General features: G+C 39.4%; 1 protein-coding gene across 3 annotated transcripts in view; it reads right to left on the bottom strand.

Moving 5' to 3' along the window:
- LOC104595776 (transducin family protein / WD-40 repeat family protein) overlaps positions 1 to 14,134 on the bottom strand; it is a 94,809-nt gene that overhangs the window by 4,485 nt on the left and 76,190 nt on the right. For 2 of the 3 annotated variants that reach the window (XM_010256662.3, XM_088887829.1), the window contains exons 17-21: positions 12,703 to 12,780; positions 12,252 to 12,388; positions 9,876 to 9,952; positions 2,505 to 2,574; positions 1,965 to 2,030 (exon numbers count right to left, since the gene is read on the bottom strand). In XM_010256662.3, the coding sequence (XP_010254964.1) occupies positions 1,965 to 2,030; positions 2,505 to 2,574; positions 9,876 to 9,952; positions 12,252 to 12,388; positions 12,703 to 12,780 (428 nt within the window). Of the gene's footprint in view, positions 1 to 1,964; positions 2,031 to 2,504; positions 2,575 to 9,875; positions 9,964 to 12,251; positions 12,389 to 12,702; positions 12,781 to 14,134 lie in introns of those variants that run through there. The other variant, XR_016076286.1, reaches the window with a different exon arrangement.

The raw sequence follows: 14,134 nt of genomic DNA, 5'->3' as shown, positions 1-14,134 counted from the left end.
ATTGTCACTCTAAATGAAAAGGGAAATATCATTTTTGTTGCCCTTGTGGCACAACCATGTCTATTTTCTTCTTTCAATTCATTTCACCTTTCTTGATTTCTTTCTAGCTGACAACACAGCATTAGCCAATGAACAAAGGTTTGTGGCGTTCAATTGATGAAAAGAACTGTAAAACTACCTACATAATCAATTATCAAGCTTCTGCTAATGGATATTAATGACACTATTGATGAAAAAAATGCCTATAGTTATATTTCCCATTAACCATCCCTCTTATATAACATCTAGATCATTTTCTACACCTTCGATTTTTTACTTTTCCTACAATTGTCATCCCCAGAAATCCATGAAAACTCCGAGACTCAATTTCTGCCACTAATTCTGTTTCTTGCTTTCCATGTTCACAAATTTCCACAGTCCACTTTGAATGCCCATTTGAGAGGGCTTTTGCCTTGCTGTTTTTGGCTTTGCAAGTTGAGGTCTGCCTAAAAAGCCTATAAGCAATGTTGGGTGAAAAATCCAGAGAGCCCAAATTGACTATTTTTCAGCCACTTACATGGCTTTCCTTCAAAGCTTCTTTTAGAGGCTTCTTCCAATGTTTTAAAATCAAACCAGAGGCCAACCCAGTTTTTTGGTCTGGGTGACAGTTCACCAGTTCAACCATCCAGGTTGAACAGGTCAGCCCGTTAAACAATGCATGGCTTTTAGAACAGACCAACATGTCAGAAACACTGGCTTTCTTCAAAGCAGCTCATCTAAAGCAACTACAACTAGACCAAAGCTTAAGCCCTCCCAAGCAGGGCCTGATTTACTCTTTGAGTTTTGTTAAAGTGAGCCGAATAGGGGTAGTTTAGTCATCTTATGTTTGTTAAGTAGTTTGCTTATGTGGCAGTCTTATTAGAGACACTCTGCCCCACACTTAAGTAAGGGTAGTTTAGTCTTTGTAAAGGTCATTAGAATCTAATAAAGATTAAGGGGGTCGACTGTATGGGTAGTCCATCAGATTTCGACAGACCCTTATTTTCTTTCTTCTTCTCTTCTTCTTCCTCTTCTTCTTCCTTCTCTTCCTGGTTCGGGTTACTGTAGCAGCATTCGAAACAAGTTTTGATAGCTTCAGCTTTCAATGGAAAAACTGACGTTCTGAACCATCTTCAACTGTAAAAGAACCCCAACATTGTTGGACTAAACCTTAGCATAATAATAAACCACTCAATCCAAAAGAGGCCATCTTGTGTGGTCAATCTCTCTGAAAAACAGGACAGCGATCAGGAATAGCATTCAATATTTTGCAATGAAAGATTTTTTTTTGGTAAAACCAATGAAAGATCATTTCTCATCTCGCCATATCACCTCTCAATGTAGGTTGTTTTGGAGTTCTACTAGTACTAGGGGTTTTGACCAATGATTTAGCAGGATGATCTGAACAAACCATAAAAGGTCATCATGGCAAGGAACATCCTTAGCGCAAGTTAACAAAGCAAATTTTATCTAAGCTTTTGTAATTTTCTTAATGGATTTTCTGTTTTAGAAATTTGAAATAGATATGATAAATATAGGAAATCTACAGATTTTATTTTCTACAAAATTTGACTTGTATTACAACAATTGTCAAGGATGGAAAAGGGAAAATAAATTAGTGAACATTTAATTTTTTTTCTCAGGTCAGTATTGAGTAGTTGATCTGTGCAAAGCATAAGATGTTAAATTAACATCTGTAACTAATTGGAGAGATCAAATTATTCATTTCCCCTACTGGTCCTGATCTTATTGGGGGTTTGAGTTCCCAAGGTATGATCACATGGATTTATTTTTTCTGTAATACCAGTACAAGGCATCTTCTGCCCTTTGTGAACATTCCTTTCAAAAAAAGTCCATATGAAGCAATGAAACTGTGCATATATCAGCATCCATCAAATTAACAGCAACAAATAAAGGAGTGCATAAATTAAATTCTCAATGTGTACCAGTGATCCAATGGCAACAAGAGCCCGGAATTTTGAGTCAGCATCTTGATTTCCATCTTCTCCAATCTGTGAAACAGAGAGAGAAATATCATTTGTGATGAAGCATGCCATTCCCATTTTAAAAAATGTCTAATTAACATCAAACACGATGTGGCTAGAAGATACCCCAAAAGAGAAAAAAAGGAAGAGAAAAGAAAGAACTAAATATTGTTGAGAAGGAAAACAAAAAAAAAAAGAAAAGAAAATCATCTAGAAAACGAGTAGCGATAAGGGAGAGCAAATAAGATTCCTTACTTAATGAACATACTTCAAGAGCAAACAATATTGTTGATAAGGAAAACACACCATTCTCATTTTAGAAAATGTCTAATTAACACCAAACATAATGTGGCTAGAAAATACTCCGAATAGGAAAAAGGAAGAGAAAAGAAAGAACCAAATATTGTTGAGAAAAAAAAACAAAAGAAAGAAAAGAAAAACATCTAGAAAATGAGTAATGATAAGTGAGAGCAAATAAAATTCCTTATCTAAGGAACATACTTCAAGGGCAGCTGATAGAACTTGAGATTGGCCTTCTTGATCCTTTCTTTCAATCAATAGGACAGCATAACTGCAAAAATAGCAAATGATTCTTTAGGGCACAGAATTTGCAAGGTAACCACAAAAAGAGTTGGCCCTAATGTGTATGCATCAAACTATTAGAGAGATTTTCTGTCAAGCCAGAGTACAAAAATGTGAAATACGTGCTGTATCTATTAAATGAACTTATATTTGGTACCATATGTACTGAGTACCAACTAAAAATGTGCACTTTAATTCCTTAGTTTGTTCATATAAACTTTTTAACAAAACATTGCTCTTCATGTTTTAGCCATGAAAAAGGAAAAGAAACCATGGATTAAAACAAGACAAAGTAGAAAAAGATGGTTTAAGAATGTACATAGAAGACCAACCACCACACCAGCAAGAAGTGAATGCAAGTGTAAGGATCTAAAGGGGTGGCAGAACAAAAAAGAAAATGGTTGCAATAACAAGATATGATTTGAGAGCAAACAGTTTCACAAGGGATACAACTCTCTTGATAGAGTGAAATGGGAAAACAGGATTCTTGTAAAAAAACCCCTACTTATTTGGATGAGTCTTTGTTTGAGTACTTTGCTTTGAAAAAATATTAATTAGTTAATAAAGTCAAAATAATTTAAAGGATCTCATATAGAGTTTTGGTTTCTAGAGAAGTTGAAACTGTAATCGCATCATTTTCTTGTAGTCTATGTTTTTTTTTTTTTTGAAGAAAAAGTTAATTCGAAGAAAAGAAAGGTACATGAGGAGATGTACACAGCAATTAAGCACTCAGAAAGTTACATAGGCAAAAAACTATCACTAAAAAGGGAATCCCTGTGAGCGCCAGATTTAGCTAGACTGTCGGCTTTAGAATTTAGCTCCCTCAGAATCCAGACTACATGGGCTAAAGCCCAAGGCCCACTGTCAGGGTTAGAAAGCCAGTTAATGGTGTTGGCTGAATCCCCTTTAATGGTAAGGTTTAGTAAGCCCATGTCTTTTGCAATCCTGATGCCAGTTAGAGCTGCCATGACTTCGGCCTTTGTTGAGGAGGCTATCCCAATCGGCCCACAAAAAGCCCATCTGATATTGCCATTTCTGTTTTGAATTACCCCTCCAATACCCGCAGCACCTGGGTTTCCAAAAGCACTCCTGTCAAAGTACAAGATCGTCTCCCCTTCCACTTCAGATCTGAAACTGCGGGAAGTGATGAGCTGTTTATGATTAGAGTGAAGAAAATTTATGGTGTTTCTTTGAAAGTCATCAAAAGTAACTCCTCTGAAGTAAATTGAGTTGGAGGTCCACAAGAAACATCTATGACAGATTATAGAAATCAGCTCCTCAAAGTTTTTTGTTCGGTTGGTAAACACCCGGTTGTTTCTCTCTTCCCAAATGCTCCAAAAGATAGCATGAGCAGCAGACAGCCATAAAGTTTTTCCTCTTTTGCTTAAACCTCTTCCGGACCATTGCCCTAAGCAATCAACCACATTTTCTGGGATTACCCGGCTGTATTCAAAGAGTGATAGAAAGAAATTCCAAAATTTTCTAGTTTCCTCACAGTGCATCAGGATGTGGTTGATAGATTCCCCAGCTTTAAGGCAGAAACAGCACACATGGGGAGATAGATAATACTTCCATGGTTCTTTTTCTGAAGGAGGTCGTAAGTATTGATTTTCTTTAAGCCGGCTTCCCACACAAAAAAGCATACCCTGGAAGGGAAATGAGCACACCAAGGTACTGATCAGTAGCTTGATCTTCCCTAACTAAAGCCTTGAAGCAAGACTTGGTTGAAAACTTACCTGATGGGTGAAGGGTCCAAACACGGAGATCTGGGGAAATTTGGGAGAGGTATACCTCTCTCAGGGTATGCAAGAAGCTAGTGATTTCACTAAGTTCCAGGTCCCTTAGAGGTCTCCTGAAATTTAGATTCCAATTGAAGTAAGGGGGGAGGGGGGTAAAACCTGGGATATGGAAGCTTCTTGGTTTATGGTAAGGCTGAATAAACGAGGGAAGGAGTTGGCTAAGGTAGAATTACCCCACCATAGATCAGTCCAAAACTTAATTCAATCGCCCTTTCCCACCTTATATCTGATAAAGGATATGAAAAAAGTGTAGTTTGAGATTATACCTTTCCAAGGGTGGGTGTCTTTGACCCGATTCAAGTGGAGCTTGCTATCCCAACCGTTGGCGTGCTTTCCGTATTTGCTAGTAATTACAGCAGTCCAAAGCGCATTTGGTTCAAGAGGGAATCACCACAACCATTTACTGAGAAGAGCTGAGTTTCATTCTTTCAAGTAGCCTACTCCCAATCCACCTCCCTCCTTTGGTTTGCTAACCTGAAACCACTTCACAAGGTGAGAGCCCCTTTCCCCGCCTCCTTCCCAAATGAAGTTTCTCTGAAGTTTTTCTACCTGAACTGCCATCTTGTTGGGCATGCAGAAGATAGAGAGGTAGTAGGTGGGAAGGTTTGCCAATGCTGCTCTAACTAGAGTGATCCTCCCCCCTTTTGACAAGTAGTTCCTTTTCCATGTGGCTAACTTCTTCTCACATTTTTCTAGAATTGGTTCCCAAAAGTTTTGATTTCTCGGGTTTCCTCCAAGGGGCATCCCCAGATAGAGGAAGGGGAGGTTTTCTGCCTTACATCCCAAGATCTCTGTGGAAGTGTCCAAGGAGTGAGCACCAGCTAGATTTAGGCCAGCAATACTGCTCTTTGCGAAGTTTACTTGCAGTCCAGAAATCCATTCAAAACAGGTGATGACCCATTTTAGATTTGATACAAATTCTTCATCAGCCTCTAGGAAAAGGATGGTATCATCGGCAAACTGGAGATGAGATATCTGGGTGGCTTCCCATCCGACTTCAAAACCTCTCAAAAGACCAAGAGAGATAGCCTTATTCACCAGTTGGCTAAAGATTTCTGTGACTAGAGTAAAGAGCAATGGGGAGAGGGGGCAGCCTTGTCTTAATCCTCTGCTAGCATTAAAATATCCTTTTGGTTGCCCGTTTATTAGAACTGAGAGCCAGGTGGAGCTTATACATCCCTCAACCCACTAAACCCACTTGTTTCCAAATCCCATTAATCTCATTATTTCTGTGAGACACTCCCAATCTACTTTGTCGTATGCTTTTTCCAAACCGAGTTTCACAATCACCCCTGGTTTGCCATTCATCTTCCTCTTTTCAACGCATTCGTTTTCTATTAGGATGCTGTCAATGATTTGTCGCCCTTTGACAAATGCAAACTGATTTGGGGAAATGATTCCCCCTAGGACTTTTTTTAGTCTTTTGGCTAGAACCTTTGCTAAAATTTTGTATACACTCCCAGTCAAGCTGATAGGTCTGAAATCTTTTGCTTCTAAAGTATCCTTTCTCTTGGGAATCAAGCATATGAAATTAGAATTGTTTCCTTTGTTGACAATGGCTGAATAATAGAAATCATTAAACACCTGCATCAAATCTGAACTAATTATGCTCCAACAAATCTGATAAAATAGAATTGGGAAACCATCAGGGCCCAGGGCTCTATCTCCATCCATGCTAAAGACAGCATCCTTTACTTCTTGATCTTGAAACTCTCTTTCTAATTACAGACTATTCTCCTCCGACAGTTTAAACCCTTCCCAAAAGCTTATGGAGAGTTTTCTGTTTTCTTTCTTTGAGTAAAGATCTTTAAAGAAGTATAAGAAAGCTTCAGAAATTTCCTCAGGGTCCTCCACTTTTCGTTGCCCAATTTTTAATTTTGTTATAAGATTTCTTTTCCGCCTCCCAGATGCATATATGTGAAAGAACCTGGAGTTATTGTCCCCCTCCTTTAACCATCTGACCCTAGATCACTGTCTCCAGTAAACTTCTTCTCTTCTTACTACCTGCTCCCATTCTTTTCTTAGCTCGAATCTTCTCCTTCTTTCGTTCTCATTTAGGTGCCTACTCTGCTCCTTTTGGTTTAAATCATCCAATTCGGATAAGATTGCTGATTTCTCTTCCTTGAAGGCTTTAAATTCCTCTTTGGCCCATCCTTTTAGCTTCCTTTTTACATATTTAAATTTTTCCAGAAATCTGTACCCTGGCCAACCTTCTGTCTTGCATTCCTCCCACCATGAGGCAACCTTTTTGCAGAAATCTTTGTGATCCATCCAGAATTTTTCCAGCCTAAAAGGGGTTTTTCCTCTGATCACCAAATCTGTACTTAAGGTGATAGGCCAGTGGTCCGAAGTACATCGGGAGCGGATCTCCTGAAAGGTTAGGGGGTAATGAGCTTCCCAATCTGAAGTAATTAAGAATCTGTCAAGCCTACAACTTATGGCATTCTCCTGCATGTTCCACCAGGTAAAGTTACCATTCCTTAGGGGGAGGTCATGCAGCCTGTGTCTGGATATGAAGTTGGAGAACTCTCTCATGCTTCTATTTACCCTCTTCCCATTCGAATGTTCTTGACTGAATCTCGTGACATTGAAGTCTCCTCCCACAACCCATGGAATCTCATCATGTTCATGCAGTGAGTCCAGCTCTTCCCAAAATCTACTCCTATTTGATGGATCATTAGGGCCATAAACTGCTGTTAGGATCCAGGTAAAATCATCTGACTTGTTTGTGAAAAGCAGTGAAAGAGAGAATTCACCTCTATCAACTTCCACTCCTGAAACCACATCTTCTCTCCACATGACAAGGATTCCTCCTGAAGTGCCTATGGCTGGGAGTGTAGCCCATTTTCTGCCTCTTAAACCCCAGATTGCTCTGATTAACTTTCTGTCCACCTCTTCCTTTTTGGTTTCTTGTATCAGAATAATGTCAGGATTCTCTCTTCGGAAAGTATCTTTTACTAAGCTTCCCTTTATTTCTCCACCCAACCCCCTTACATTCCAGCTCAGGACTTTCATCTTAACCTCTGATGATCTTACCCTTACCTTTTCTTCTACTCCCTTCTCCTGCATATTCTGAATTTTGATCAGCTATACCCCATTGTAGCCTCTTTAATTCCCTATTCGGTCCCTTTTTCAGAATTTTCTTTGTTCCTGATGTCACCTGGTCAACTCCCTTATCTCTTGTGCTGTTCCATTCTCTACCAGAAACCTTGCCGGAATCACATTGCTGGAGGCCTAATTTTTTTTGGCCATTTCCTGGGTATCCATTTCAGATTCTGTCCTGTAAGTGCTCAGGTCTTCATCCGGCTCAGATTCATCTCCGAAGGAGCTTGGGGTCGAGATCTGCGACGGAGTTGGGGGTCGGTAGATTCTCTTTCTGCGATCGTTTGGACTTGGGGGAGTTGCAGGGATGATTTCTTCGCTGAAAGTTGGTCTCAAGGGGGGGGGGGGGGGGGGGGGGGAGGGGGCTTCGCTTGGGGTGGCCTTCGCCCTGGTCTGGAGGTGAGTGACAGCCCGCAGGTTTGGCGGGTTTCCTAACCGGGTCGGGTTTGGGTATCCAGTGGGACTTCACAGCATTTGGGTCCGAAGCAAATAGCTCTGGTGCAGGCTTTGAGACAAGAGCCACGGATTCCTTCAAATTTTGAAATTTTTTCCTTCTAAAGCTCCTGGAAAAAAGTTTCTCTTCTCTTCCTTTATATTTTCTTGGCAGGGGAAGATTTTGCTTCTTCCTTGCTTTACACGCCTCTGCCACAGTCGCCACCTTTTCTTTGTCCTTAACAAGAAAGTTTCCTGCTCTGTTCAGAGGCTCGACTGCGGCAACAAGGGATTCCCAAGTTCGTGAGTTGGCGCTCCGAGTTAACTCGGTGGATGGAGAAGGTGGTTTTGTTTTCTTCTCTACTTCGATCATGGCGAAGAACCAGACATTTCTATCAATGATAGATATCGAATGGGGGATGGAGTGAACTCCGCGGTCTTTCACCTTCAGACGGGCAAAGCTCAGCTCCGACTAGTCCTTGGTTTTGGGGTCAATCTCTTCCAGCCCTCCACATAAGCTTCCTATCAAAGAAAACACCTCATCTGACCATAAATGAAATGGGAGGCCATGAACTACGATCCAACCATCAAAACTTAACCCAGAAGGAACTGAGTTAACAGTCGGCCACCACCGATCGATCTTCACCCACCTACCATAGACGAGAATCTTCTCCAACCTTACCCAAGCAGAGACTAGATCTTCAGACGAGGCAAACCCCACAGCTCTGTTTTGGGAGAAAGGGTGGAGACATACAAGTTCTGGGGAGTGAAGATTTGCTGAAACTCCTAACTCCACTTCGTTCCAAGATAGGTCGTCAGTTTTGGAACACACAAAAGCGTTTTTCCATTTGCTGAAGGGTCTCGATTAATTGGCTATGGAGATGTGGGCGGAGTCGCCAGCCTTAACGATTCTGCTCGTAGCCAATATGGGTGGGAAATCCCCTTGTAGGGGAGATTCAGAGGTTGACAAAACAGAACTCGGGAGAAGAGAATTTAGTACTTCAACGAAAGATTTCCAACCTGTTTTCCTTGCTTCTTCGGGGATGCAAATGAATCTGAGCTTCTGAGCAAGCTCCCAACAGCTTAAGCGGATGAACCTACCCCATCTATTTTCATTTATTTGAATGAGCAGCACCTTCCCTCTACAGGCGTGTTTTTGTTCTTTTATCGGAATCTTTTGATCTTTGATTGCCTCTTGAAGGAAATCTCCTTGTTTTCTGAGTTTGATAAGTGGAAGAAGATTGAGTGTTGTATTGTTTTAGATCTCAGAAGTTGTCAATTTGACTTGTTTTGGTGTCAATAGATAGGTTTTCTAGTAACCCATCTAATGAGACCAAGATCTTCTGAATCTTATCTGTTTTGGAAAAGTTATGGCCATTTTTCCTGATAAGGTGTCAACTGATGACAAGAATTGAATCTTCCTAGTTTCCACTATCTTGCTTATACTTCCATATAGCTTATTTGTCATTACTTGAAGACCTCCATGGGTTACATGTGGGCTTATCATAACTATAAAGTAAACAGGAGCTGTTTCTGGTTAGCTTTTTAGTTGGATTTGGAGTTTGTAAAGGGTGATCCTACTTCTTAGTGGATTCTATTACAGGTTGCCTCCTTTGGTCATCAATACTACCGAAGTCCCCTTCAGGCCCCTTGTCCAAACAGAAGTGGTCTGATCAAACTACTTCCCTGCAAACATTTGCAGACCCCTCCAACTTTCCATCTTCAACCAGTATGTCAAGAATGAATAGTTGCTTTAACAATATCTGTTATGTGTGTTAGCTTATACTCATCAAAATAAATTCATGTTAGTTTATATAAAACCAGATAATACTCAAACACAAGTAAGCACTGGTATGCATAATTTGAATGCTAACAAGTAGTGTCTTTCCCTTTTTAAGATAATAAATATGCAAGGGGAAAATAAATATAAGGAAACCAAAATACAAGCTGGACTTACTTGAGTAGCAATGTGGAATAAGACAATTGCACATTCTTGTTGGTAGATGAACAACAACTTGACAGGGCATCAAGAATCTGCAAACTCACTAAACATGAAGAACATTACTAATCCTCTCCTGCCATACCAAGGGTTTTACACACTCAATTTTCCTTGAGAAAAATATGCAAAACATGACCTTTTGAAAACAAGAAAAGCACCATGCACTATTACAAAATATAGAATATATGTTTCAGAAAAAGAAGTGCATGCATCATTTTTTTTATAGATGCATGCACCATATTCATCATACCACTAATATGCCATAAGTTTTTGAAATATGTCTACAATTCAGTGCAAGAGCATAGAGAAGGAGCTCACAGATTGTAGTAAAATTATAAGAATCCCCTTTCTCAATTGCATCAACATCAAGTACAGGGGAGAAATTTTGTTCAGTATTTCTGATTTTTTGCCACAATTCAGTCAAGTAAATCATCAAAATCAGAGGACTTAAGCTTATCAAAACCATCAATAATTCCTTAAGTAAAACGTGGAACATGGGTCAATCTAAAAAGATATCCTCCCTTCTGAGTCCTTGGGACTAGCACCGGATCCTCACATCCAAATCCAAAAATATCTTTCCCACATTTTTTTTTTTGAGAAAAGGTAAAGTATTTCATTAAAAAGGGAAGAAAGTACAGGGAGCCTGCACAGCAAGACACTGAGCAGGAAAACTAAAAAGAAAACTTTATACATCCCAAGGGCTTCTATTCAGCTAGATACAAAAATGCTGTAGCTGTCAAAGATAGTCCCTTCATCAGAGCAAAGTCTGTTGTAGAAAGTTATCCCAACAAGGATTCATATAATAGGTCTTACATCTATCAAGGCATCATTAAAGCTCTAATACTTGAGCTCCATTTTTATTCTACTGTGGGAATCATAACTCGTATTACACCAAGCAGTTTTGGTCCTTTTTCCTTTATTTCCTCCTCAAATAGAAAAATTGGCTCTCATATTTGGTTTCAAGTTTCAACATGTAGATCCTTTCGACTCCTTAAACCCCCAATTTACCACAATGCACTCAAGCCTCAACAAGAGAAGTTCAGTAGCACCATGAGATATGGTTTGATATTTAGCTCCAGCACTTTGGCTTCACCACGATTGATTCTTATTAAGTTACCAATTCCCTCCAGAATATGCGCAGTATTCTGAGGTAGGCCTACAACCATTAAAGAAACCTGCACACTCTAGCATCTCTAAATGCTTCAGCCACAATTAGCATATAAAAACCCCTTTCAAGGCAATGACTTCATATGGAAGAATTCTACAGATTATGGTGGAAAGTTCTAGGTGTAAGCATCAACTGAAAAGGCAATATTGCATACTAGACTCAGAAACATCACTCCACTTTCCTCACTCAAGCACTAATTCATCCCTACCCAATGTAATGGTACTTGTATTAGACAACTCATAAGTATTGGAATTTTAATTTGTGGTTATCGTTCCAACTAGCAGATGTTCATATGTAAAAATAACACATCAAAGCATGTTTCCTTACCAGCTAAACCAAACAAAAACTATAAAACTGTAATAGCAATCTCCCCCTCCAGTGCAGGGCGAATTTTCAGGGATGCAAGAGGAGATTTTAGTAGCATATTTGGGCCTATCTGTTCAGAGGACTCAAAGCTAAGATGAGATCCATACTACAGGTCTACAACTGTTGGTTACCATAGGTTTAGCACGTGTGGATGTGAAGGGAGATTCACAGGTAGTTATTTAATGGTTTAGGGATGCTGTTGAGGGACCTTGGTTTTTCCATAACTATATAGTGAGGCCTGAGCTCTGATTTGCAACATGAACACATCATCCAGATGGATCCAGATATCCACAACTCTTTGGCTGACAGACTTGCAAAAAGTGGGATAAGAAAATCAGGGTTGTATTGAGGGAGTACTCTTCTAGATTAGATAGTCTAACCATACTCATGAAGATTATGCATATACATAGTGTTATCTTTGACCCTAGAGGATTTATAGGTCTAGCACAATTGAGAGTAGGCTTGATAATGTGCACTCTGTTATCTTTTTACTAAGTACTCTTTGATCTGGTAACTAAAAGGAAACAAAACAACAGACTGGGTCAACTACCACTTGGCCAAAAATAAAACCAAATGTTGACCTTAGAGAAAAAGAAAATGTAAGGGATCATATCTTATCTCATACCAGACTTTTGTGAACTAACCAGAAAACAACAGACTGGGTCAATCACCCTTAATCTACCAAAAGAAGGCCCATTCTTGCAATCATAACTGATAAGTGAGAAATTAGTAATTTCTGTCAATAAATAGTTGAATCTGAATTCTCAACCCCAGTCTGGGAGTAAGAATTAAGAAATGACCTCAGTGCGGTGCATTTGTAGCCACTGATAGAAGCATGAATGCTTGAAGAGATTTGTCAAAGCACGAATGCTGGTTAAGAGGTTTGCTGGCAGTGCAGGAAGCATGGTAACTCTTTTAATCATCTCCATCAACGCATCTGTTTAGATCACAAAAAGTCTTTACATATCAAATGCAAGAATAAGATGTACAACAAGAAGAAATAATAAAGAGATCAGTGTGACTAATCAGGATTCAGGAGAATAGGATTAATGACAAAATATGCCATTACTATATTACCATATCTGCTAGAATTCTGTCTGGAAGCAAAGTTTTATAAGCAGAACATATTATGTTCAATATAAAGTAACACAACTCTAAATGTATCTAAAATGAAATTCTAGCTAGAACTGTTCTCGACCAAACCAGTTTGCCACAGATGAAAAGCAAAAGATAAGCATATGGAGAAGTTACCATTTTCATCTTGGACATGCACAAGAAGTAAACTTGCCCCATCAGGATGTAAGATGATCATCCTTAAGATATCAATCACTGGACAAACACATCCCATATTAGCCACTTTGCAAAATGAAAGTGAAACCTTTAATTTTCAACTCCTTGCATGCAGATAACTAGAATCACATAATGAAATCATATTCCAAAATATACACTAATGAGACATCAATTATTGCTAGACAATTGATCACAGAGGCTGATCCAAGTAGAATGTATTGTTGGAAAGTAGAAGATTGACTCTCTGATTGATTCTCCATAATTTTAGGTCCATCAGTTTAGGAAACATGCATAAGTTAGTTTCCTAGAATCATGGGATATCCTAGAATCATGGGATATTAATTGGAGAATCCCACTGATATAGAAATTAGTTTTCTAGGAAAAGTTAGTTTCCTATTTTATCACCCTGTAAGTTAGCTCTGTAATTCTATATAAAGCTGTGTATATGCTCCTTGTAAGACGATACAATCAATTCATTTTTTCTCTCAAATTCCCACATGGTGTCAAAGCTGGTCACGACCTAATCTACACATAGTATCTCTCCGGTCATCTCTGCTGCTGCTGGTTCAAGAACTCTTTAACAGTATTTGGGAGGTTCTTGAGTGTCCTTGATTCTTCTTCTTCGAGATCGGCTACAGATCTGAACTCTACATTTTTTTTCTTCTTCTGGACTGCTGCGCCATCGGATTCATCCTTTTTCTTGAATCTTTGTAGAGACATCGGATCAGTCTGAAATCTTAGATTTGGTGTTGCCCAGAGCAGATTTACTGAATCCCTTCGGTTTGGTTTGGATCAGTTTTGATTTTGAGAGGTTTCAATCCACTCTTCAGTTTGGCGGAGCATTACAGTTACCTTTTTTGGACATTGGCTGAAAGATTCTTTAGGCCTTCATCGCCAACCCTTACTAAATTTTTCAGAACTTCATTGTCTGTTTTTCTCTCTTTCTTGAAGCCCGCCCAATATGTCAGAAGCCACCGTATCAAATACCGCACAATCGGAAGAAGTTTCCTCCCATCAATCATCTGACGACCTGCAAAACATTCAGGCAGCATATAGGTTGAACGGGAAAAATTATTTGAAGTGGTCTCAGTTTGTTCGAACATATTTAAAGGGAAAAGGAAAGCTTAGCCATCTCTTAGGGACGGGACCGAAGGAAGGAGATCCAAGATTTGATGCATGGGACAAAGCTGACTCCATGATCATGTCATGGTTATGGAATTCATTGAACCCTGAAATCAGCGACACGTGTATGTTTTTATCCACGGCTAAAGAGATCTGGGATGCCGTCCGACAAACATATTCAAAGGCACGTGATGCAGCACAAGTGTACGAAATTAAAGTCAAGACTGGAGCGACTAAACAAGGCAGCAAGATAGTTACCGAGTACGCAAAT

This window comes from Nelumbo nucifera, chromosome 5 (assembly GCF_055504915.1).
Source record: "Nelumbo nucifera cultivar China Antique chromosome 5, China Antique-T2T, whole genome shotgun sequence".
Taxonomy (NCBI): domain Eukaryota; kingdom Viridiplantae; phylum Streptophyta; class Magnoliopsida; order Proteales; family Nelumbonaceae; genus Nelumbo; species Nelumbo nucifera.
This window is presented reverse-complemented; position numbering and strand designations above follow the sequence as displayed.